At 48.0% G+C, this 23,880-nt stretch overlaps 2 protein-coding genes and 1 long non-coding RNA gene across 3 annotated transcripts in view; 2 read left to right on the top strand and 1 right to left on the bottom strand.

Moving 5' to 3' along the window:
* Positions 1-498: 498 nt before the first annotated feature.
* NEIL2 (nei like DNA glycosylase 2) lies at positions 499-16,974 on the top strand. Its single transcript, XM_053658138.1, has 5 exons — positions 499-576; positions 2,228-2,367; positions 6,435-6,787; positions 13,667-13,863; positions 15,813-16,974. The coding sequence occupies exons 2-5, from the start codon at positions 2,230-2,232 to the stop codon at positions 16,124-16,126; spliced, it is 1,002 nt and encodes a 333-aa protein (XP_053514113.1). The 5' UTR covers positions 499-576; positions 2,228-2,229; the 3' UTR covers positions 16,127-16,974.
* A 1,628-nt stretch (positions 16,975-18,602) lies between these two features.
* On the bottom strand, positions 18,603-22,925 carry LOC128626367 (uncharacterized). Its single transcript, XR_008390299.1, has 2 exons — positions 22,729-22,925; positions 18,603-19,159 (listed from the first exon to the last, which is right to left on the bottom strand). It is a non-coding gene; the product is annotated as an uncharacterized LOC128626367 (long non-coding RNA).
* A 315-nt stretch (positions 22,926-23,240) lies between these two features.
* Positions 23,241-23,880, top strand: part of FDFT1 (farnesyl-diphosphate farnesyltransferase 1) — a 29,987-nt gene continuing 29,347 nt past the window's right edge. The window contains exon 1 of the mRNA XM_037145434.2: positions 23,241-23,448. Within this exon, the coding sequence (XP_037001329.2) occupies positions 23,350-23,448 (99 nt within the window). The 5' untranslated portion in view covers positions 23,241-23,349. The remainder of the gene's footprint in view (positions 23,449-23,880) is intronic.

Here is a 23,880-nt window from a genome sequence, read left to right as displayed (position 1 = left end):
TTATTCAGATACTTAATTTTTCTCTACCACCATCTGTCTTCGTTAAACAATAACTGTTCCAAAGTCGGTTCGCTTCTTCACTGTCACACAACCCCAGTCTCTGACTGCCTTCCTTCTACACCGCCCTTCACCTTACCTTTGGTCGCCGCTGGGCACACCTGAACCCAGACCCACAACCTCTCCGCCCTGCGCCCCTGCGCCCCCTGCGCCCCCTGCGCCCCCTGCGCCCCCTGCGCCCCTGCGTAGAGCCCGGCGCCCACCCAATGATGGCAAAGCCCCGCCCACCCCACCAAGGGGGACGAGTCAGGCCTAGTCTGCGCACACTCAGGAGCGGAGCTCCGTTCTACGTCCCCCACCCACCCACCCACCCAAACACGGTCACGTGCCCACACTGGAGCGGGGCTCCTCGTTATAGGCCCCCTTTCCTACCCTCGGCTACAGCCCAGCTCCCAGCTGCCAGAACGGCGTAGGGCGCTCAGCCCGGGGTCACAACCCGGCGCAGACGCCAGGCACCCAGTTCTCCCAGCTCCGGAGGCGGCGGGAGGGCCTAGCCTAGGGACTGCGGGCCCGGAGCCGGTGAGTGCAGCCGCCAGCCCCTCCTCCGCACGGTCGGCGCGGGCCGGAGAGGGCGGTGGGGCTCCCTCCCCGGAGGTGCGCTGGGTGCCCACCCCCATCATCTTGCAGGGCTTCGCAAGCTTTACCGCTGCCTGCTCTTATTGTCACCTTGTTACCAGCGGGAAAACTCAATTATGGAAAATTTTACAAGCATCTTACACGGAATCCGCAACCCTGACCATTTTTTTTTCTGGGAGGGCGCTTACCCCGGTTCTCCCTCCATTTTCTCCTGGGAGCTGCACCGGTGTGCCCTTCAGCCCTGTCTCTGCGCCCACCTCTCACCCCCCACCTCCCGCCCCGTTCACTTTAACCTCAGGCTCTAATCTTTTAAGTCTATGGTGGAGGCAGTTTGCTGCTCAGTCTTCCATCTCCACAAATATACCTAGAAGAAGCACGCCCTGTGTCCACGTACCTTCAGGATTAGGTGCATTTCAGAGGGAGGCTTTTTCAGAAGCCTCCTCGTTAGAGATGACCAGGACACGGGGAGCTGGTCGAGGTTCAGGTCCGCTGCAGGTCTTCTTGCAGCCCATCAGTTTTACCGCTGTAGACTCGAGAGTATCTTGAAAGGCCCATTAGGGGATTATCACTACATTTTAGTGACTGTAAAACACTCAGATTTAAAATACACATTGGCAAGTGTGCCGCTCACTGTGGGAGGGTATGGATTGTAAGAGACATCCCCATTTCAGAGACTTTGCAATGTTCTTTTGAGTTGTTTAAATAGAATAGCTGACACCACACCAGGTACCTACTCAGTTCTTTGGATTTTGGCCCTTAGAGAGTCTCGTGCAGGTAAGAAACAGGTAGTTAAGCAGTGTGCCCGGGGTAAGGGTGCGGGGTGGGCGGGAGGGGGACCCCCGTGTGGGAGAAGGGGGGTGCAGACCACTCGGACTCAAACACCTGCGTGCTTCACAGACTCTCAGTGAACTTGGGTGGTTTGGAGCAGAGAGAGAGAGGTGGAGGTAACCCTACATCCGAGGTAAAGTGGAACCCCAGCTGTTTCTCAGTTACCAGGGATAAAGATCTGTAGTTAAGCTGGGTGTGACCTCTCCCGGCTCTGAACGGACAGCTCCCTGTGTCTGCACTGGTCCTGATTCTGAGCTCTGCATGGTCGTCACATACACAGCACCCTTATTAGTGAGGCACAGTGATCCTGGGAGAGCTGGATGCCTTTCAGTCTTCGCTACCAATAGCAGCTCTTTCCTAAAAAGTGTGTGTGGGGGGCGTGGATAGATCAGCAGCAGTGGGTTGGATTGGTTTTGAGGGGAGGACAGAGAGTGTGGAGATGAGTTAGGGGCTACTGTCCAGGCTAAAAGTCACAAGGGGCCGCTCCTGTTCAGAGCTGCTGCAGGCTCCAAGTGGAAGGCTCCCTGAAGTGAACTGCAGGTGCTTGATTGTTTGCTACATGAAGGAAGGTGAGAGGCGCTGGAAAGGGAACCCATGCCTGGGAAGCTGGTGCAGCTGGTCAGTCTCTTTGACACTCCTCCCAAACCATGCCCCCTTTCGGGCCACGTATACTGTTAACGTTGGCACACACACAAAAATAACTGCTTGGAGCTCGACACCCATCAGAGATGCTAGAGAGAAACAGACACCTCATTTCTGCCTGCAGGGATGCCTGAAGGGCCGTCTGTGAGGAAGTTCCACCACTTGGTGCGCCCCTTTGTGGGGCAGCGGGTGGTCCGGACAGGGGGCAGCAGTAAGAAGCTGAACCCTGCCAGTTTCCAGTCCCTGTGGCTCCAGGACACCCAGGTGAGCTCTTCGTCTTCCTCACACAGGTGGGCTGGCTCCATCAGCACGTCCTGTGCCTCCCCCAGAATTTATCTCAACACCTTCCATGCCATCACTTCCTTGAGCCCAAGACAGCCATGCTAGCACTCCATGCAGCCCCTCCTCTTTCAGTCTGGTGTTTCTCGGCCGGAAGGGGGCGTCACAGTGGCCCGTGGGACTATTAAAAAAATGGTACAAACACTGGAGATTCGGATTCAGGGAGCCTGGAGTGATTCTGACGCTCCAGCTGACTCTGCACCGTTGCTTGGGAACCACGCTTCCTCCCAGGAGGCCTCAAGGACATAAGCAAAGAGCATAGTCTTCTAATACAGTTTTTAACCTGGCTCACCTTTGCCCTGAGTGTAAGTCTGAATTCCCTCAAGGCACTCCCAGGGTTTACCCTGCCCTACATCTCTTATCTAATATCGAATGTTCTGGAGCTCCTCTAACAAGTCCTTGCCCAAGGCCTTGAATTGCTTCTCCCTTACCTGAACAATTCTTCCTTGATTTTCCACCTCTGCCCCCAGGCCTGTGTCCTCGTGTCACCTCGGTAATTCTAGTCTTCTGGATTTAGCCTGACCCTCACACTGTCTGAGAAGCTTGCATTGCCTGCTCTGGGCTGGGGAGAGCCTTCTCCTCTGTGTTTCCATGGTGCCCTCTGCTTCCCACCGTTGGGCCCTCGTAGCTGAATTTCCCTGTCTGCTTCATGGAGGAGACAGATCATTGGGGGGAGGGGGTGTGTCCTCATCAATGTTGTATCGCTGGCACTTAGCTCAGTGCCTGGCACTTAGGAGATGTGTAGTAATGGCTGTAGAAAGCAATTAATGGGCTCTGTTGCTTCTTAGCTGTGTGCTCCTAAGCAGGTTGCTTAATCTTAGCTTTAGTTTCTGCAGTTCTAAATGGGGATAAATCACTGAGCAGTAAAAATGGTTGTATGAAACAGGCTTTAGTTTAGCCCTAGGTGGTATAGGTCAGTGGATTGAGCACCAGCCTGTGAAACAAAGGGTCACTGGTTTGATTCCCAGTCAGGGTGATACAGGGTGCAGCGGGGGGGGGGGGGGGGGGGGCAAAAATAAAGATTTGGAATGGTGTCCAGAATTCAAAGTGTATAGGAATATTGGAGAGACATATAAGATGTCCTCACCACCCCCCACAAGGGGGAAGGGACGAATGGAGCAGGGCCATTGAGAGCTATTTTGCATAGCAACAGTTTTGCAGCTAACCTCTGGAATGATTATTTAACATATCTATAACCTTTAACTGGTTTCATAGATATGTTAAATAGCTGTGGCCAAGTTTGGAGCTAGGAAGAAGGGAGTAGCTGGGGACTCAAGATGAAACTAGGGGCTGCGCTCCTGAGTGAGAAGGCCTGTATGAGAGCTTGGAAAAGATGGGCTCCAGGACATGAGGTAGTAACTGCCCGGGTGAAAGGGAAAACCACGCAGCTTTGCCAGAATAGAGATCCCTGCAGCCAGGTGAAGAAGAAAGCTACATGCTTTTGGTGGAGTGAGAAACCCTGCGGCTTTGGTAGAAGAGGCCCATGCGGCTTTGGGATGCCCCCTTTGGCCACGTGGCCTGAAAAGCAAGAGAGACTTTGACTGGAACTGGGTACAAAGGACTCTTGCCGGTGGATCGTGAGAAGGTGCCACATGACTGGATTAACGCGAGATCCTGCACAGTGACACAGCTGACGGTGCCAGCAGCCTGAAAAAGGGACGTGTGCTCTTTTCCTGATTTACGGTACCTGGAGTTGGGACAGTGGGAGAAGGGAGCGCTGTGTGGGTATAGGAGTATACCCTAAAGGACTTTGCTATTTTAGTGGTGGCGTTAGGCCTGAATAGCATTAAATAAACATTTTGTTTCCTTTTCACAAATCTCTGGCATTGAGAGATGTCTTTCCAATTGGCGGCGGACAGAAGAACCCAGTAGATATTGGTGTTTTGTCCTTGGAAGGGGCCCCTGTTGTATAGCAGTTTTTGGCATTCCTAGGTGGGCCAAATATTGTATTGTCCCCCGCCCCCCGGACCTCTTCTTTGGTAACAAGGGCACATGCCTGGGTTGTGGGTCAGGTCTCAAATAAGGGGCGCATGAGAGGCAACCACACATTGATGTTTCTCTCCCTCTCTTCCTCCCTTTCTCTAAAAATAAATAAAATATTTAAAAGACACAAAAAGAAAGAAACAGGCTTTATGCTTGGTACATAATAGGTGCTCAGTAAATCCTAGTTTGTTTTACTGAGATAAAATTCACATAGCATACAATTCACTCCCTAAAGTGTGCAGTCCGTTGGCTTTTAGTGGCTTCACATAAGCTTGTGTAGCCATTACCATGATCAACTTTAGAACATTTTCATCACCCCAAAAAGAAACTCTGCATTCCACCCCAGCCCTTCACTGCCAGCCCTGAGCAGCCACTGACCTGTTTTCTGTCTTTCTAGATTTGCCTTTGCAGGGCACTGTGCATACCTTGAATCAAGCACACGGCCTGTGTGTTTTCCTGTGACTGGCTTCTTCCACTGAGCGTAATGTTTTCAGCGTTTATCCCTGTCGTTGCATGTGTCAGAATTTTCATCCTCTTAAATACTGAATTTCTAGAGGGAAGGAGCAGAGATTTGCTCATCTGGGTGCGCCTCACAGCCTGGTGGCACACTGTCTGGCTCGTTGTTTAAACTCAGTGAATGATCAGCTGTTTGCAGTGCTGTCGTGTCCCAGGAACTGAAAAGAGGGGCAGTAGAAATGGCCATAGTCGGAGCGGGTACAGGAATATCCTGACAGAAGCATTTTTCACCCAGTAAATGAGTTAACCCAGAGGGGCATTTGGTAAATATTTTCATCAGCATGATGCCAACATGGGTGAATCTGTATCGAGAAAGCATTTTCTGGAGCAAATTCTATTATGCCCACTTAATCCCTTGCTCTGCATTTTTTATTTTTTAAGATTTTATTTTCAGTGTGGTGGGGGGGTTGCTGGGAGGAAGAAAAAGGGCGAGAAACATCAATGTGCAAGAGCAACATCGAATTGTAGCAGGGCCCCAACCAAAGACATTTCACTTTGCTGGACAATGCCCAATGCACTGAGCCACACCAGTCACGTACCTTGCTCTGTTTTTTATGTAGCCCACGTTCCTCATACGTGGGCGCAGATAGCTGTGCTCAGATTTGCAGAAAATGCCTTCCTTTGGAGAGAGCGTTGCAAATACTGCCATAGTTGGAATTTCTCTACTCACTGAGAAGTTGGAGATCGTGTCGTCAGAACCATGATCTTCAGTCTGGACCTTTGGTGGCACCTAGTTTTACAGTGTGCTGTCTTTAGCTGCTCTCAGTCTGTATGTGGAGCATGTGGTGCTGTTTCTTTTTTTTTTAAAGCACTAATCCTTCAATACAGGGATGACAATTTCTATTCATTTATTAGCCAATCCATGAAAAACTTGGGAGCATTCCCCTTCAGGTATTCTAGGATGGCCTTGCTGTCTGGAATGGATTTGTTTTCGTTGCTGATCCAATTCGCACTTGATTCTAATCACTTTGAAACTGTGCTAAATGCCCACACCTGTGGAGCAATGAGTGAAAGTCAAGTCCAAAATACCCAGCTTGGGAAAGCCTCCTGGAAGGGGCAAGAGTGGAAAGATTTGCAGTAGGATAAATGTCCCATCCACCTGCTCTCTGGTCCTCCCCTTTGTGGGTCTGTGTAGTCTGCTTGTGCTGCCATCACAGACTGGGTGCCTTATAAATACAGATACTTATTTCTCAGTTTTGGAGCCTAGAAATTCAAAATCAAGGTGCTGGCAGATTCACCTTCCTGGCTCACGGACAGTCATCTTCTCTCTGTGTTCTCACATGGTGGGAGACACCAGGAAGCTCTCTGGGGTCTTTTTTATGAGGGCAGTGATCCCCTTCATGAGGCCCCCACCTGAATCATGACCTCATCAACGTCCAGGGGAGCACCTCCAGATACTATACCTTGGCGCGTCATGTTTTCAACACCTGAATTTTGGGGAAACACAAATGCATCTATAACAAAGGCTTGGATTATGTTCATTTTTTTTCTAGGTCCATGGAAAGAAACTGTTCCTTAGATTTGACCCAGACGAAGAAACCAGGTCTCCTGGCAACAACCCACTGCCAGAACCTCTGCAAAAAAGAGAGAGGAAGGAAGGGGCTGGGGACCACAAGCAGACCTTGGGTCCCGGCTTCCAGAAAATCTCAGACCAGTCGTCCCAGTCCCTGGAGCATGTCCGCAGCGGAGACAATGGCTCGGAGTATCTGGGGGGAGACGGCCCTGCAGGGAGTGCTGAGAGGTGGCTGCAGATCAGCTTTGGTTTGTTTGGCAGCATCTGGGTGAACGAATTCTCCAGAGCAAAGAAAGCGAACAAGAGGGGTGACTGGAGGGACCCCATTCCGAGGTAATGGCATGGTGGGTGGGCCATGGGCAGTGTCTCTCTGCTTCCCCCTGGGGTCTGCAGTGTTCCCCACGGCCCCTACTGTGTGCCTCACTCTGTGGGCGCACTCAGGTGGCTCTCCAGCAGTCTGCTTGCTAGGAGAGAGAAGACACTTCTTTGTGTCCCTGTCATAGAACGTAGACTGTGGTCTGCACCCTGAGAGGAATGGTCACATCCTGGGTAGGCTTAGCGAAGAAGGACAACTTTTCCAACAAACATGGCCCTGGGAGGTGGAGGTCTCTGAAGAACATTGGATGGCTTCACAAGTACACTCTGAATTTAGGGACAGAATTGTCTCAGTTTTTAATCCATTAATGTCGAGACTATCTCAGGCCATAAAACGGCATCTGTGTCAGGGTTATTTTGTTACTGCACATTCCCAGAGGGGTCACTGCTGCTCAAAGAGGATGAGCAGCATCCTTACGGCTGAGCATCCTTATAGCTTTGCAGAAGTGCTCACTTAGCTGAGTTCTTGCTGCCATTGGCTTGCCTGTGCATTCCTTTTATTACTTTGCAAGAGCTTTTCAGTACTGTGTGTTACCTTTTGTGATGTGTGGTCCCAGTATTGTTTCCTCTCTGTGTCTTTTGGGAGTGTTGGTGCCCTTTGGCATTCAGAATTGTCCATTGTATATAGTCACGGGTCAGTATTTTTTTTTTGTAAATCTTATTTTTCAATTACAAAAGTTGACAAAGGATATTAAATTGGTTTCTGGTGTACAACATAGTGATTAGACATTTATATAACTTACAAAGTTATACAGTCCAGAACTATATAACTATACGGGGTCAGTATTTTTCTTGCTATCTCTTAAGTTAACCCCTTTTTGCTAAATAAAGAAGGCGCCTTCTACCCGAAAGTCACATTGCTTTTTCTGTTTTCTGAAGTCTCATATTATATTTCATTACGCTCAGATCTGTAGTCTTTCTTTATGGTGTGATTTGTGATCCAGTAGGATGCTTTGGGCTGTAAAAAGAACTCAGGCTGGCTTAAGTTGGGGGGCGATTTTTCTGGCTGTTCATGTAGTTGGAAGTTCAGAGCCAGGGTGGGATTTGGCATCGACTCGCTTCCCAGTCTTTGGCTTCAGGTTCTCGTGATTCTTTGGTGTTTGCGCTTTTCCACGCGTTGGTTTTGTCTTAAAAACAGCAGTTCCAGGCCTATGTGCACACAAAGAAAGAGGAAAGCGGAAGAGAGAGGGTCATTTTGAAACGTTCAGTTGAGCAAGGAGAACTTTCTCAGAACCCTCCGCCCGCCTCTCACCACCGGTGGCTCCTGGGTGGATCCCTGCAGGTCTCCAGCGAGAGGGGAGTTCGCTGCTCTTCCACAGGCAGCGCCTCCCCCCCTCCCAGATGAGTTAACACATCACCGCTCTCTTCCTTTTCAATTCTTGTCCAATTCTGTGTCCCTTCTTTTTTTTCATGTGTTACCTATTACTTTGTCCCCTACCCCTTTTTTCCTTAATTAGGCTTGCCAGAGTTTTATCTATATTGTTGGCCTTTAAAATAAATAACATTCGTTTAAGTAGTCTGTATGTAAGAGTATTTCCTGCTCGTCCAGATGGTTGAGTGTTTGGAGTCATTCTTTTGTTTGGCTGTAATTCTTTACTGGACTGTGATTAGTATTATGATCATAGCCTGCACATTTTCTGCTTTGGGCATTAAGAGTCGCAACCAAAGACATTACTGATCTCTGCTTATACTTTATGTACATAAGTGCACAGTGTGTTCAAAGTAGAACATTCTGTGGATGTTAAGAACAGGTTATGACATCAATAACTCAAATACTCTTTGTCCTTGTTTATGTTTTTTTTACTTAATACATCTACCTTGGGAAGAGGCACCCGAAGTCTCCCAGGGTAATTGTGGTTTTATAAAGTTTCTCCTTGTCTTTTTGAGCATTTTTGTTTATGTGCTTTCAGCCCAGAGGTCCCAGGCATCAGGGTCCCTGACTCTCATAGGCTCTTTACAGCTTCATTATTAAATAACATGCTCTTTCTTTGCCTTCGGTCCTGAATTGTGCTCTTCTTGATGTTAATAGTGCCACTCAGTTCCGCTGGCCCACCCCTTGCTCTTTCCTCATTTAGTTGTAGGGTTTTTTTTTTTTTCACTTATTTTAGGTATGTTTTATATAAACTATGAACCAAGCGTTTGTATATCTTTAAACTCAACCTGAAACTCTTTATTTTGAAATGGGATAACTGAGGTATATGGATTTTTGTTCATTAGCCATTTTATTGTATTTTGTTTTCTTTTCTTTCTTTGGATGTATCATTTCTTATCAGCTTCCCCCCAACCCCATTGGTTTAGAAATATTACTATTTATCTTCATTCTGTTGGTAATACATTTATCTTAAGTTATACTTATTGTTCTCTGAGTTAATAGCCATCAAGTTAAAAAAAAGTTTTTTTAATTATTTTTTAGTCCTGGCTGGTGTGGCTTCGTGGATTGAGCACCGACCTGCAAACCCATGGGTCACCAGTTTGATTCCCAGTCAGGGCACGTGCTTGGGTTGCAGACTAGGTCCCTGGCTGGGGGCATGAGAGAGGCAACCAATTGATGTATCTCTCACATCAATGTTTCTTTCCCTCTCTCCCTTCCTTCCCCTCTCTCTAAACATAAATAAATAAATAAATTTTTAAATTTTTTTCAGTTACATCTGACAGCCATCACATTTTTAATAACATTAATAACTTTTCTCCCTTGTTATTGAAATTGGTTTTTTGGTCACATTCCTTTACCCCTCTGAGATGAGATGAAGTATTTCTACTTCACTACTTCTATTCTGTTACATCAACGCCATCTCCTGCATTTGCTGAGATAGTTTAGAATTTTAGTTCCAGATTGCTAACTAACTATATTACATAGTTAATTATGTGTAACTAAGCTGCTTAAGAACCTCATGTGCCCATAGGCACAGGCTGGTGCTGCAGGTGGCTCCCCTCCCCCCCCAGCTCTCTCCCTACCAGATCCCCGAGTTCTCCCTGCATGGATTTCTTTAGAGCCAAGAATGCATCCTGTCTTGTTCTTGCATGCTAGTGCTTCCTCCACGAATTTGAAAGACATATTGGCTGACCTGATGCCTAAGGAGCAGGACAGAGTTAAGACAACTGTGGGCTGAGTCACTGTGGACGTGGTGTACGGTGGCACGAGAGGCACGAAGGACTCGGTATGTGAAACCTCAGTTCTTGATCCTGATGAGGGTATCCGTTTCCGAGGCTGCAGTATCCCCGAATGCCAGGAACTGCTGCCCGAGGCCAAGAGAGCAATAGAGCCCCTAGTGGAGGGCTTATGTTGGCTGTGGGTAACTGGGCAAATTTCAACAGAGGAACAGGTACCTTGGCTCTCAAAAGAGTGGGCAAAGAGGGCACTGTCATGTGCCTATCATGTGCTCACCATGCTGGACAACTCTGCCACCAATCTACACCCACATCTCAGCTCAGTGCAGCCATTACAGCTCTCAACAGTGAAAGAAACTGCTGGAGCAGAGCACATCGACAGACTGGGTACTGGGAGTTGATCTATGAAGACTATGGATCTGATCCCAAAGCCGCCTTGCGTTGCCGCGAAGATTACCAGAATCTGTGCCGTGAGAGCAGCTGTATCAGGGCCACTGACTCTACGCTGAACTTGTCCCTCAGTTTCAGCAACGTGTTAGGCTATAACAATGCTCAGTTTACTGAGCGCGTACACTTGTAGCTCACCCTCGACAGTGATCATGAAGGTGGCAGTGCAGTGCCTGTACCAGCCACTTGGTGGGCAGTGCCTTTTCAGACCCTTACCTGTCCTTCGCAGCAGCCATGGTCGGCCCTGCATGGACTGGCAGGCAGATCAGAAAGTGCTTGTTTGGCCGATGCGGCCAGAGAAGAAAGCTGGCAAAGCTGTGTCAGATGAGAAGTCACAAGACTACATTTGGAAGTACTCAGCTTAGAATGGTTTGTTTCAGGCTATGTCCCATGCAATACTGAGGAAGACGGATCCATGGTGTATGTGTCAGTGAGAGTCTGTTCTGAAACACCTGCCTCATGACGCCAAGTTTAAGCTGGTTGCTCAGCTGTACAAGATTGTGTCCAATGTTCTCTTAGAGCAGGGCAAGGCCAAGAGTCCTTGGCCCCGTGCAGACGCTTACGGTGGGATGCTGCTCCAGCACTGTGGCGTGATGGAGATGAACCATGACGCAGTCCCGGTTGGGGCATAGTGAGCATTGGGTGTACTGGCATGGCTCGTCTGGAGTAGAGCCCTCGGCTTCCCCAGAGAGGCCCAGGTCCGCGAGCACGGGTGGTCTGATGAAGGTTTTGGAGTCCAAGGGTGAAACTGGAGACCAGGGGAAATAACCTACCAGAAGTGAGGGGCTTGAAAAAAAGTATACTTTTGTTTCATTCCAGGGCACTTTTATAATAAGTTTGAGGTTAAAATACAAATTAAGACTTTAAAAGATGAAGAGTGACCCCTTTTCCCTGACCAGCTCCTTTCCGCTGCCTCGTGTGGGTTGCCCATCAGCTGCAGGACGACCAGGACTAATGCCAGTGGTGTGGGTTGGATATGGGCCCTCACCTTCTCTAGAGCGAGAGTCTGGCTTCTCTTTCTCTGGGTCACAGCTGGTTGCAGAGAATCTGCAGTTGCTTTGGAGCTTTTGGTTCTATGCTGCGCAGCCCTCCTTAGGCCAGCAAACCAGGACTCTGCCCCTTCTGTTTCTGTAGTCACGTCGGGTTGTCAGCTGCACCGAGCCCGGCTGCCCTCTCCCATGTGCACAGACACTTCCTGGAAAGACCCCTTGGTCAGCCGGGCAGGCTTTGGGAGTTTTTGTTTGCTGCCAGGTAACTATAAATGGCATTTGTTGTTACTGGTACCCAGTGTTAGATTTTTATCAAATTATCCCATAAAGATTCAGATCTGGGACTGTTCTCTTCCCCACTACTTTAATACTCCTGTGAGATTTTCTGTATGTGCTGAGCTTCAAGCTAAGGATGCTCTGGACCTTCCCGGTTTGGTCCCTGCTAGAAACCTCTTTCAGCAGGTTGTATAAACCGCTGTCTGAAATATGGACTTTTCCAGTCACTTGGCTCCATTAGAGCTTAACATGAACTAAGATTTTTAGCCATTGCCCTGTGACTTTTGTCCCATAGAAAAGGGACTTGGGAATGAGCAGCTCGGTATCTTCATGGTCTGGTCCCAGGGCTACTAGCACCTTTTTCTGAGCAAGGAAACGATTTTAGTTTGGACATAGTCTCTTTTGAATACCAGGGTCTAGGTCTGAGCCCATTAAAAATTGAAAGCCTCCCTCCTCATCCGCTGCCACATGGAAAGATCTCTTTATGTATCAAGGTCGCTGTCCTGCCCGCCCCATCCCTGAGAGCTCCGGTACAGGATCTGTTTACAGCCCCATCGGCAGGGGCTTCAGTGACTCAGGATGCTCCAGTGCCTTTTTTTTTTTTTTTCCTATAAGAAGGGATTGCAGTACATTCCCGCTGTGCCCACTTCCTCCCACACAACTCCCTCGGGTTTGCATGGACCCCTAGTCCCCAGGACCACGCTGCTGAGGTGGACACGCTGTCCGTAAACCCCTGAGCGACTTGTCACGTTGTGATGCACACTTGAGGCTGTTCTGTGTGAAATGCAAAGTAAATTATTTCATTAACGAAAGACACCCCCCCCCCAAACTAATATTAAAAACATACTAAAATAGCCCTGGCTGGTGTAGCTCAGTGGATTGAGCACAGGCCTGTGAACCAGAGGATCGCGGTTCGATTCCCAGTCAGGGCACGTGCCTGGGTTGCAGGCCAGTTCCCAGTGGGGGACCCATGAGAGGCAACCATACATTAATGTTTCTCTCGTTCTCTCCTTCCCTTCCCCCTAAAGATAAATAAATAAAATCTTTAAAAATATAAAGATGTAAAAACCCTAAAAAAAATACTAAAATAAATATCTTTGGTTTCAGAAATTCTTTCCTAGCACTTGTGGCTCTCAGTTGAATAATCATAATCCATTTTAGATTTCACAATAAATATCATCAATCTAATGCCTGCTGTGTCCTGTTCTTTTCATTTCCCCTATCTTGAGATTTTTCCTGATTTAATTAATCACATCAGATACCCCGCATAGATGTTTTTTGGGTTCCTTTTACTTTCACATAGAATATCACCTAGGTCAGATGCATGAATCACACTCTTCTTCCGATATGGAGTCCCATTCCAGCCTGTACATCTTCCCTTGCAGAGTAACCCACCCAGCCTCCCTTTCTTCTTTCCTTCCTTCCTTCCTTTTCAAAGATTTTTTTATTAATTTATTTTCAGAGAAAGGGGAAGGGAAGGAGAAGGAGAGGGAGAGAAACACTGATTGGTTGCCTCTCATACTCCCCCAGACTGGGGACCTGGTCCACAACCCCGGCATGTGCCCTGACCGGGAATCAAACTGACGACCTTTCGCTTTGCAGGACGATGTGCTACCCACTCACCCACGCTGGTCAGGGCCCCATTTCTGTATCGAAGTTCATAAGGTTTCTTCTTCTCTTGCCTTGGGGTTCAGGAAGCCCATGTTCAGGTGCGTCTGTCTTGGTAAACCTTGCCCGAAACTGGGAGTGGTGTTTCTCTAGCATCTGTCTGTCCTCCTTTCTAATAAGTGAACTTGTATTGTTATGATCAGAAAAATGAAGCACGCTGTATGTGTTTTCTTTTAATTACTTCATTTAGCCCTGAAATTTGTATGATTCTGGCAGAGCCATTCCTTTCCTCTTCCGGGACCTTAGCTCCCCCAGGTTAATCCTGACAGTGGGGTGTGGGCTGCGTGGACGTGTGAGCTGACAATACTGTGGTCACTCTAGGTGCTCATGATCTTTTCTTTCTTCCCAGGTTGGTCTTGCACTTTGGTGGTGGCGGCTTCCTGGCATTTTATAATTGTCAGATGTCTTGGAGCTTTTCCCCAGTGATCAAACCCACCTCTGACATCTTGTCTGCAAAGTTCCATCGAGGACAAGCCTTGGAAGCTCTGGGCAAAGCACAGCCTGTCTGCTATACACTGTTGGACCAAAGATACTTCTCAGGCTTAGGTATGATGGATGGGAAAGGGGTGAGCCCTGCAGAGTTATTTAATAGAAAAGTCGCTCGTCTGGGAAGCACGGAACTGAGATCCACTCCCAGTGTGAGCCCTACTGGTGTTGAGGTGATCCCTTACTCTTTTTGGCTTTGCTTCCCTCATTTTTAAACTGAGGCAGTTAGATTAGACAGTTTCTAACTTCTTTCCTGGCTTCAGAATTCATACCCTAATCCTATTATCAGTTGTAGACTGCCTGACAGCCACATTAGCCTATGACCTCCTAAAGGGCAGGGTCATATCTCATCTATCCTTGAACCCTCCATTGCCTAGCTCTGTGCCTGGGACACAGCAGGTGCTTGAAAGGTGACTGTCAGGGAGCCAAAGGCATGCAGTTTGCTAACAGAGAGCAGGGCATTTGTCAGTGGGGTTGCTCAGGGCAGATGGAGCTGCCCACCAGTCAAAGCAGAGCTGTCTCATGAGTGAAGAAGCAGGTTCATGCTCTCTGTTCAGGTTTCCTGAGCGATGAAACTGTGAGTGTTCTGATGTGGAAAGAAGAGTTGAGCAATCTGAAAACTAGGGTGTCTAATTAGCTGGGCTGTAAGGACATAACCATCCTCATTTCCCACAGTGGGACAACACATGTCCCTCTGATTGGCTGCTGAGGCAGTACAGTGAGCTGGTGACGACGGAGTCCCCTCCATAACTAAGGCATCATTTTGTCTGCTGCAGGCACAGCTCACCTCAGGATGGGAGACCTGGCCCAGTGGCTCACCAGACAGTGGCCTTGCATTCTTAATGGGGGTCCCTGCACCTTGAGGAGCAAAGGGCTTTTACGGTATATTTAGTAAGAGCTGATGCTCCACTAACAAATCATTATCATGCACAACCATAATAATAGCCAGTATTTTTCAAGTGACTCTAATGTGCCAGGCACGTGGTTTCATCCTTATTGCTATTCTGTAGGATAGTTTTTTACTAGTTTACTCTTCATTCAGATGGGGAAATTAAAGCAAAGGATCTATTGCTAGTAAGTGGTGCAGCTTCGATAGGAATCCAGGTGGTCTGCCAGTGAGTTCTAGAGAGAAATTCTGTGTGTAGCTGGGAGTGTGATTATGAAGCTCTTGGAAAGGGCAGTCATTTCATTCATCCATTGATAGCACAGGGATTGAGCGCTTGCTTCCTGCCAAGCCCAGCCTTTGCTGCTGAAGGGGATTATTGTTTAACAGCCTAGCAGCTTGGGCCCAGTTCACCGTAATTGGAAATAGATTGAAATAAATGCCTAGTAGAGATTAAAGAAACTGCATTGTTGGAACATTATGAAGAGAATTATTGACTCTAGAAGGGATGAAGGCCAGATTCACAGGGGATGAAGCAAGAATAGGAAAATAATAAAATAATACCTCCTAACACTTTTTGTATTTTAGGCATTATGCTTGACATTTTAAACAATAATAACAGGTACTATTTGTTGAATACTCTATGTACTAGTCACTGTGCTCAGCGTGTGCGTGTGTGTGAATTCCCACTGCTCACAAAAACCAGGCAACATCTCCATTTTACAGACAAGGAAACTAAAGCCTAAAGAAGGTGAGGAACTTGCCAGGGTTAGATAGCTAGGGTCTGGATGAGCTGGGATTTAAATCTACATAATCAGGTTGCAGAGCCTGTTTTGGTAACCACTTGGCTATTACTTGGGCTGTGCCTGAGTTTTCTCTCCTCCCATCTGCACAGTAACCTTAACAGTAAGTATTGCCAAACCCACTTTATAGATAAGGAAATTAATTGACTCAGGGATTATGAAACTTCCCCAAGAGCCTGCTGTGCACGGCAGAGCTGGCCCCAGGTTCTCCCCAGGCTCTCTCCCCTGCTGCCATCAGCTTCGGTTCTCTCTAACTGTGTGCACTGGTTTTGTTATAGATGTGTTCTTTATTCTCCCCTTGTCCTCTCCCTGCTTTCTTTCAGGGAACATCATTAAGAATGAAGCCCTGTACAGAGCTGGGATCCATCCCCTTTCTCTTGGCTCACTCCTCAGTCCTCAGCAACTGGAGATCCTCGTGGATCACGTGGTGGAGTTCAGTGCAGACTGGCTTCAGGGAAAGTTCCAGGGCAAACAGCAGCACACGCAGATCTACCAGAAAAATCAGTGCCCTGAGGGGCACCAGGTCATGAAGGAGGCCTTCGGGCCTCCAGGTGGCTTCCAGAGGCTCACGTGGTGGTGCCCACAGTGCCAGCCCAGCCTGTTGCCTGATGAGGTGGAGCAAGTTCAGCTTTCCTGAGGCTCTGGGGCCTCTTCCCAGGACCCTGCCCTTTGGGGAGCACAGTGTTGGCGTGTCGAGGAGGGGGTGCGGGCAGGGATTGGGAACGGAGGGGCGGAGGGGTCGGGAGGAGGTTACTGCTCTAGACACGCATCTCACTGAAGTTATGTCTAAGACAGAGTTTTCACAGGGTTAGTTTTTTTTCGAGTGTTCGTTTAATTTTTTTTAATTAAAAAAATTTTTTATCCTTACCCAAGGACAGTTTTCCATTGCTTTGAGCGAGAGGGGAAGGGAGATGGAAGCAGCAAGTGGTTGCCTCCCATATTCTCCCCCACTGGGGTGGATGTTCAGCCAACTGAGCCACGCCACCCAGGGCGAGTGCTAGTTAATTCTTCCTAATTCTGCCATTGTGAAAGATGAGAAAAGTTGTGATGACAGTTAAGGGAAAAGCCTCCCAGAATGACAATGGGGTAGTGAAAATATAAGTCTGTGGAAAATTGCTGCACCCCCACATTGCGGTTTGGTTTGGGTTTTGAAAGGCCCTCCATTTGAGAAGGAGGAACACGGAATTGTCTTTTTTCATTCCCCTGGAGGCACCCAGGGGCCAGGATGGAGGACCATGAGGGTCATGCTCGGATTCAGCCTCCAGACTGGGTCCTTTTCCATGGGAGGGGGACACCACGAGCAGGGGTCAGGGAGGAGGGGGTCCCGGAAACTGGTCACCTTTCTGGTGTGCCCCGTGGCCTTTAGAAATAGCTCCTTGTTTCCTCCTCGAGGAGATTTGCTTGTGACCATCGCTGTGCGGGACGGTGCCAGAACCCAGGGTCATGGAGACACTGTGTAAAGTGGTTAGCAAGAGCTGGAGGGGACTAGGGTATGAAAATAAAGTTCTGTGTGAATTATTGTGGTTATCTTTTTTTTTTTAAGATTTTATTTATTTATCCTTAGAGGGGAAGGGAAGGAGAGAGGAAGAGAAACATCAATGTATGGTTGCCTTTTGTGCGTCCCCTGCTGGGAACTGGCCTACAGGGAACTGGGCTACAACCCAGGCACGTGCCCTGGCTGGAAATCGAACCGCGATTGTCTGGTTTGCAGGCCCGAGCTCAATCCACTGAGCTACACCAGCCAGGGCTACTGTGGTTATCTTTATTTGGCAGGAACAGTCCCTACAATGTAAATAACCAAGTTCTTTGTGAGGGTGGCTGCATAGGACTTGCTGAGGTGGCCTGTTGGAGCCACTTACTGTGAGCAGCACAGGGAGCAGGGATGAGAACACTCCTTGGCCCCTCGGGCACTGCATTGGCAGCAGGTCTGGTGAAACGGATAGATTTCACTTCTGTTGCCCTAGCCTCTGGCATGTAGGCGCCAGTGATTTGAGTAAGCGAAATTAAAAACGGGCTCATCTTTCTGGCTTTCCTTTTCTCACCTCCTTAAGGAATTGAGAGTTGTCAACAGTGGGTTAAGCCCCTTTATAGCCTGTACAACTTGTGTTCACATGGTTAATTAACCAGGGCCAGGGGCACATACTTAAACCCACATCACATCGTAGCCCCCTCTCTGTGGGGCTTGCCCCACGGGCATTGGTCAAGGCCTGGCTGATGTCAGTAAGGGTACGTCCCACAAAGCCAGCCATTGAGGTGTATGGGTTGTTGGCACCATCACAGACTGGGTTCTACATGAAACGGGGAAGCGGAAATGTGGACAGCTAGCAGAAACCACAGCTACAATGCCTCTCTTTAATATTGATTCTGCGTGGCAGGAGGCTCTCAGCAGAAGTTTTAATTTTGTTCTAAAAGGATCAAGGGGAGAGAAGAAGAGGTAATGGTGGAACTGAAACAGCAGGGGTGGGGAATTGAACAGTGGGAATTACTCCTCTTGCCCATGTCTCTTGGTGGGAATAAGGAGAGGCTTTTGCTTGACAGAGTCATAGATGAGGGGCATAGAGTGGGTGAGTCCAGGTTTCCCTTCAAAGCGAGGAGAGGGGCGATATTTGTACTTAACACATTCCAAGGGATATGTTAAGTACAACATGAGCTTGAGTTTCGAGATTATTGACATTGTGGAAAACTTGGAATTTAATGTTCGGTTTCAGTGGTCTTAGCTATTCAGTAAATTCTTAAGTGCCTCTTAAATGCTAGGTTTGGGAATACAGGGTAAAGAAGACAAGAAAACCCCTACATTAATAGGAGGCCAGCTTGTTATAAAAAGTGTTAAGTGCTTCAGTAGGTTACAAAAGAAGTGCTATGTGAAGGTGGGGAATACATGAAATATCCAGCACAGTCCCAATTCCAAGCATTGCTGTTCAACACAAAGCAGCAGAGACTTGTTACTGGAAGGCACTGTGCAAGGTGTATGTTCAGACATGGTCTCGGACCTTGAGGGGTTCGTGGTGAGGTGAAGAGTCAGACGAGATCATTAGAATGCAGAAAGTTGGGGGTGAGAGTCACTACTGGACAGGATTGAAGTGGTGAGGTTTGTGGAAATAAAGACCACCCAATAAGAACAAACAAATTATGCTCTTTAATCAGAGATTACTATACAGCAAGGGCATCAGCCACCATTACCAGCATTTGGCAGAGACTCAGTGGCAGCCTGGGAAGTGGGAACGCTTTATAGTGGGAAAAAAAAGGCAAGTCGTCAGGTGTGCTTGGGTTGGAGGAGATTGGCACGGGGAAGCTGGAAGCAGGCTAACTAGTAGTGGAGTGTCTTAAGTGATTGGTTTGGGGAGCATATTTGCTTTTCTGTGGTCAGTCCTGTGTTAGAAATGGAGGCAAAAATAGAGACGTACTTGATCAAGTCCCAGCCATTCCAGGCCGGTTGCTGCAGAGATTGTGGATGAGTGTGATGTTACTGTAAATGGTCTGATCTTTGTCCATTTGTGCATGCAGTCTTCAGCTGGACACACAGTAGGTCAGACTGTGTGAGCTGGATTAGGCTCCAGCTATGTAATTGTCTTCCTCTGCCCTGGAAGTTCTCTGCGGTAGAATATCATTGTACTCATCTTTATTTCCAGCACTTGCCACATTGTTGGTGTTGGGTGCATGTTGGTTCAATCTGAAGAGCAAATAAAGGAGAGGCCGGTGAGCTTCAGAAGAGGATTCCTGAAGCAGGGTATTCCACCTGAGCTGTAATGAACGCATGGCAATAACTAGATGAGAAGCAAGTGAGGAAAGGGCAACCCAGACAGGTGAATTACTCAGGCCAAGACCTGAGTTGTAAAATTCCGTGGCCTCTTTAAGAAATGGAAGTGCTGCCAGGATTGGGTCTTGGTTTGAAGGATGTGAGGTGACTGAATAGGGGGCTAACATTCAAAAAACGGCATATAAGTGCTAAATGATGAGGGAATTTTTATTCTATACCAGAATTCTTGATTTGATTTTGGAAGGCATTTGCTTTGAGGAATTTAAAATTGAGGGATTGTCGGCAAGAGCATAACATAATCAAGTATATGTTTTAAGGGAGATGGGAAGTTGTTCTCAAAATAGTTGGGGAGCAGAGATGGGGCTTACACCAAGATGGAACAAGGAGGAGAGATTAAGACAGACATGTTTGTTTCTTAGACTCCACAGGATTGAGTGAATGATTTCAAAGGGGTGTAGGGAGAGAAAGGAGTTAGGTGTGATGTGTGGATTTTCTAATTGGCAACTGGGAGGCTGTTAGTGCTTTTCACAGGAGAAGCAGATTCAGTGGGAGAGACTTCGAGCGTGGGTATGTCAAGTTTGCTCAGTTTGGGGTCATTAAAGAGGAGGTATCCTAGATGCAGCTCAATTCAGTAAGTATTCATTGTGCATCTAGTATGTGCCAGGCATGAATCTAAGTGCTTGGGGGTGAGTTAATGAACAGAACAAAGACCTGTTGTGATTGAGCTTACATTCTAGCAAGGGAAAACAGCCAGTAGATACCATAAGTAAGTTATGTGTTATATTAGAATGTGATAAATATTATGAGAAAAAATTAGAGTAGGATGGAGGGTCAGCAGTGCTAGTGATAGGATGGTGCGAGTGAGCTTATATAAAGTGCGGTTTCAGCAAAGACTTGAAGGAGGTGAAGGAGGTAGCTAATTGGATATCTGGGAGCAAAGTATCCCAGGGAGTGTGGAGTAAACAGCTCGATTAAAGAGGCCCTGTGGTCAGAGAGAAGTAAAAGTTGGGTGTCAAGAGAGGTAATGGGGATGCAGGGCTAATCATGCAGAGCTTTGCAGATCAGTGTAGGGATCATTGTAGGGGCGTAGGCTTTACTGAGTGGAGAGAAGTTGTAGGGTTTTATTTAGGCAGTGATCTGATCTGACAAGTCTTTAAAGGATCCTGGTTGCTGTGTTCAAAATATTGGAGGGTGGGGGGCTGTCGTAGCAGGTAGTTTCTAGAGCGTGTGAGAAGTCTAGGGTGGAAATACAATTTCCTCATCACCTGTGTATGTTGTGGGAATGCTTGAAATCCTTTTTTGGGGACTTCCGCCAAGATGGAGGCATAGGTGGAGATGCCGTGCTTTCTCACACAACCAAATTTAGAGACAACAAAATATTAGCAACAGAAAACATAGCCAGAACACAGAAAATTGAACTTTTTGGAAGTCTGATAACAAGGAATTCTTCAGCCTGACCGGTAAGAGGGGCGAAGCCAGCAGCTGGTGGAGCGGGGTTACATAGGAAAACTCGGTCAGACGAACTCAGGTGCGCAGATCCCAGGCGTGGGGTTGCAACGGGCGGACCCAGTGAGTGACCCAGTGAGCAACCAGTGGACCCAGCAAGGGTGCAGGGCAGTGGGTTGACTGTGGTTGTGCATTTGTGGGCAGATAGAGCAGCGAGGGAGTGGGTGGTGAGACGGGAACAAGCAGGCCCCAGTGGGGAGAGGCAGCAGAGGGGGCCACTATTTCCCCGCTCTGACCCTGCCCCCACATACAGCGTCACAAACCAGCGGCCTGAGCGGCCCTACCCTGGTGAACGTCTAAGGCTCCGCTCCTCATACTTAACGGGCGCAAACAAACCAAAAATGGCTCAAGAAGATCTCAAAGCTCCAGAGCCCATAACTCTAAGAGACGAAGAAATAGCAAAACTTTCAGATGCGCAGTTCAAACACTGGTGATTAGGATGCTCACAGAACTGGTTGATTTTAGTCACAAATTAGAGGAACATATGAAGGCTAAACTAATTGAAATGAATGGCAATGCACAGGAAACCAATAGTAATGGAAAGAAAACTGGGACTCAAATCAAAGGAGTGGACGAGAAGGAGGATAAAAATGACCAGAAAAGAATGAAGAAACAAGAATGCAAAAAAATGAGGAGAGACTTAGGAATCTCCAGGACATCTTTAAACGCTCCAACATCCCAACATCCAAACTATAGGGGTACCAGAAGGGGGAAAGGCACAGCCACCAGTGGAAAACTTATTTGAACAAATAATAAAGGAGAATTTCCCCAATCTGGCAAAGGAAATAGACTTCCAGGAAATCCAGGAAGCTCAGAGCATCCCAAAGAAGTTGGACCCAAGAAGGAACACACCAAGGCACATCATAATCATATTAGCCAAGATTAAAATGAAGGAGAGAATCCTAGAAGCAGCAAGAGATAAGGGGACAGTCAACTACAAAGGAATTCTCATCAGACTGTCAGCTGATTTCTCAAAAGAGACCTTACAGGCAAGAAGGGGCTGGAAAGAGGTATTCTAAGTCATGAAATCCAAAGACCTACAACCAAGATTGCTCTATCCAGCAAAGCTTTCATTTAGAATGGAAGGGCAAATAAAGTGCTTCTCAGATAAGATCAAATTCAAGGAGTTCATCATCACCAAGCCCTTATTATATGAAATATTAAAGGGACCTATCTAAGAAAAAGAAGATAAAAATATGAACAGTGAAAGGACAGCAAACTCAGTTATTTACAACCACACCTAAAACAAAAGCAAACTAAAAGGACAGCTAGATCAGGACCAGAAACATAGAAATGAAGATCTCATGGAGGGTTAGCAACAGGGGAGTACAAGGAGAAGAGGGGAGAAGGTAGAGAAAATAAATAGCATAGACGGTAGGAAGAAAATAGTTAGGGGGGCAAGAATAGTATGGGAAATACAAAATCTAAAGAACTTGAGACACATGGTCATAAACTAAAGGGGGAGAATGGTGGGGGAGGGGGGTGCAGGGTAGAGGGGAATGAAGGGGGGAAATAGAACAACTGTAATGGCATAATCAATAAAATAAAATAAATAAATTTATGGTTAAAAAAAGAAATCCTTTTTTAGGACTACGTGGGCCTAAAACAAGCACCTTAAAGAGGGTAGCTGAAACTCCAGAAGAGCGTTTGATTATCACCCTAAGAGAAGTGAAGCCGGTCAACAGGAGTTTTATTGCTGGGCTGGACAGCAGGTATTCTACGGGGCTGCATCTGTAACAAGAGGCAGGTGAACGGTACTGTCAGGCATATGTGTCCTACGTGAGTTTGCCAAGCTTTTGCACTGTGTGCTGTTGGCAGTAAAGACCCAACAACTTAGTGGTGGGGGCACATGCCTTTTAAATGTTCAGCAGTCGAGCGCGACCGCGAACGCAGCACGTCCAGGAAGAGCTAATTTGTCCAGCAAGATAAACAAAACTAAACACGTGAAGGGCTTGTTGAGGAAACCTTGGACTCACCCAACGCCCAAGCCTGAGTTGGACTTCACTAGCTGAAGCTCCGGGAGGGCGAGGTCTGCGTCCCCAGCCCCTCCAAGGGTAACTGGAGAAAAACAAAAGCCCAGCCCTAGCCGGACCAACCAATTCCACTCGCCTTCCCCTTTCCGACTCCTCAGTTGGTTCCTAGGCGAAGTTCTGGTGCGGTACTCATCCAACCGCCGGTGGGCCAGCCCCTTCGCGAGATGTCCTAGCCAATCAGCGCCCCGAGCTCTGCGAAGGGCTGGAGGAGAAAACACGGACCCGCCCCCCGTAGGAGCACCAATCCCGTTTGCCTTCATCTTCCTCTCTCTTCAATTAGCTTCTAGGATGTAGTCATCACGCCAGACTATCTTTCCTCCGATTGGCCAGCGTCTCTCTGGTGCGGACAGCTCTGGCCAATCCGCGTATGTCAGACCATCCAACAGGTCACCGAAGCTGTCTCGAGAGCCCGGGCTCGTTAAGACGGACGGGGAAGTGGGCGTGGCGTCGATGCTCTGGGCCCGCCTCTGTTTCCTCCAAGTCCGCTCACACATCATCCACGGGTGGGTGCCAGTTGGAAGAATTAGGGAGGCAGTCACCGAGGATTCGCATCCTTCTCTCAGTATGGAGTACGTAAAGTGCTTGGGGCACCCGGAGGAGTTTTACAACCTGCTGCGCTTCCAGATTGGGGGTCGGTATAAGGTGGTACCCACGACGGACCAGGTGGGTTGAGCGTCCCTGCGTTCCTGCCGGGTTGGAGACGCTGTGCACGACGTGGGTCTTTCCGACCTGGCCTGGCGGGACCAAATTCGGGGATGAGGGGCGCGGCGAACGGATACCCAACGTCTCAGGCTCCCTTCTTCCCTCTGGGAGCAGACACTTGCCAGCCTGGTTCATTCCCTCTCCTTAACCCACAGAGGCGCCCAGCTGGGCTTGGTCTCCTACGCAGACCTTCTCTGGCCCCTACCCTCCCTCAAGTTCCTTGCTGCTTAAAATGTTTCTACTCGTTCAAGACATTGGTTTTCCGGTAGTTTTGCTTCATATTTTATTCTTTTTCTTAAAAAAAAACATTTTACTTATTTATTTTTAGAGAGAGGGGAAGGGAGGGAGAGAAACATCAATGTGTGCTTGCCTCTCCCACGCCCAGGGGGAAGG

Source organism: Artibeus jamaicensis, unplaced genomic scaffold, assembly GCF_021234435.1.
Source record: "Artibeus jamaicensis isolate MK-2021 breed Jamaican fruit bat unplaced genomic scaffold, CSHL_Jam_final scaffold_537, whole genome shotgun sequence".
Classification (NCBI taxonomy): Eukaryota; Metazoa; Chordata; class Mammalia; order Chiroptera; family Phyllostomidae; genus Artibeus; species Artibeus jamaicensis.
The sequence above is the reverse complement of the archived record's forward strand: the minus strand, read 5'-3'. Positions and strand labels throughout refer to the sequence as shown.

Bases quoted from the DNA above. Each gene is read 5' to 3' on its own strand.
- NEIL2 (XM_053658138.1), top strand. From the start codon at position 2,230: ATGCCTGAAGGGCCGTCTGTGAGGAAGTTCCACCACTTGGTGCGCCCC. The intron at 6,788-13,666 runs GTAATGGCATGG...CTTTCTTCCCAG, and splicing joins TGGAGGGACCCCATTCCGAG to GTTGGTCTTGCACTTTGGTG. The intron at 13,864-15,812 runs GTATGATGGATG...GCTTTCTTTCAG, and splicing joins AAGATACTTCTCAGGCTTAG to GGAACATCATTAAGAATGAA.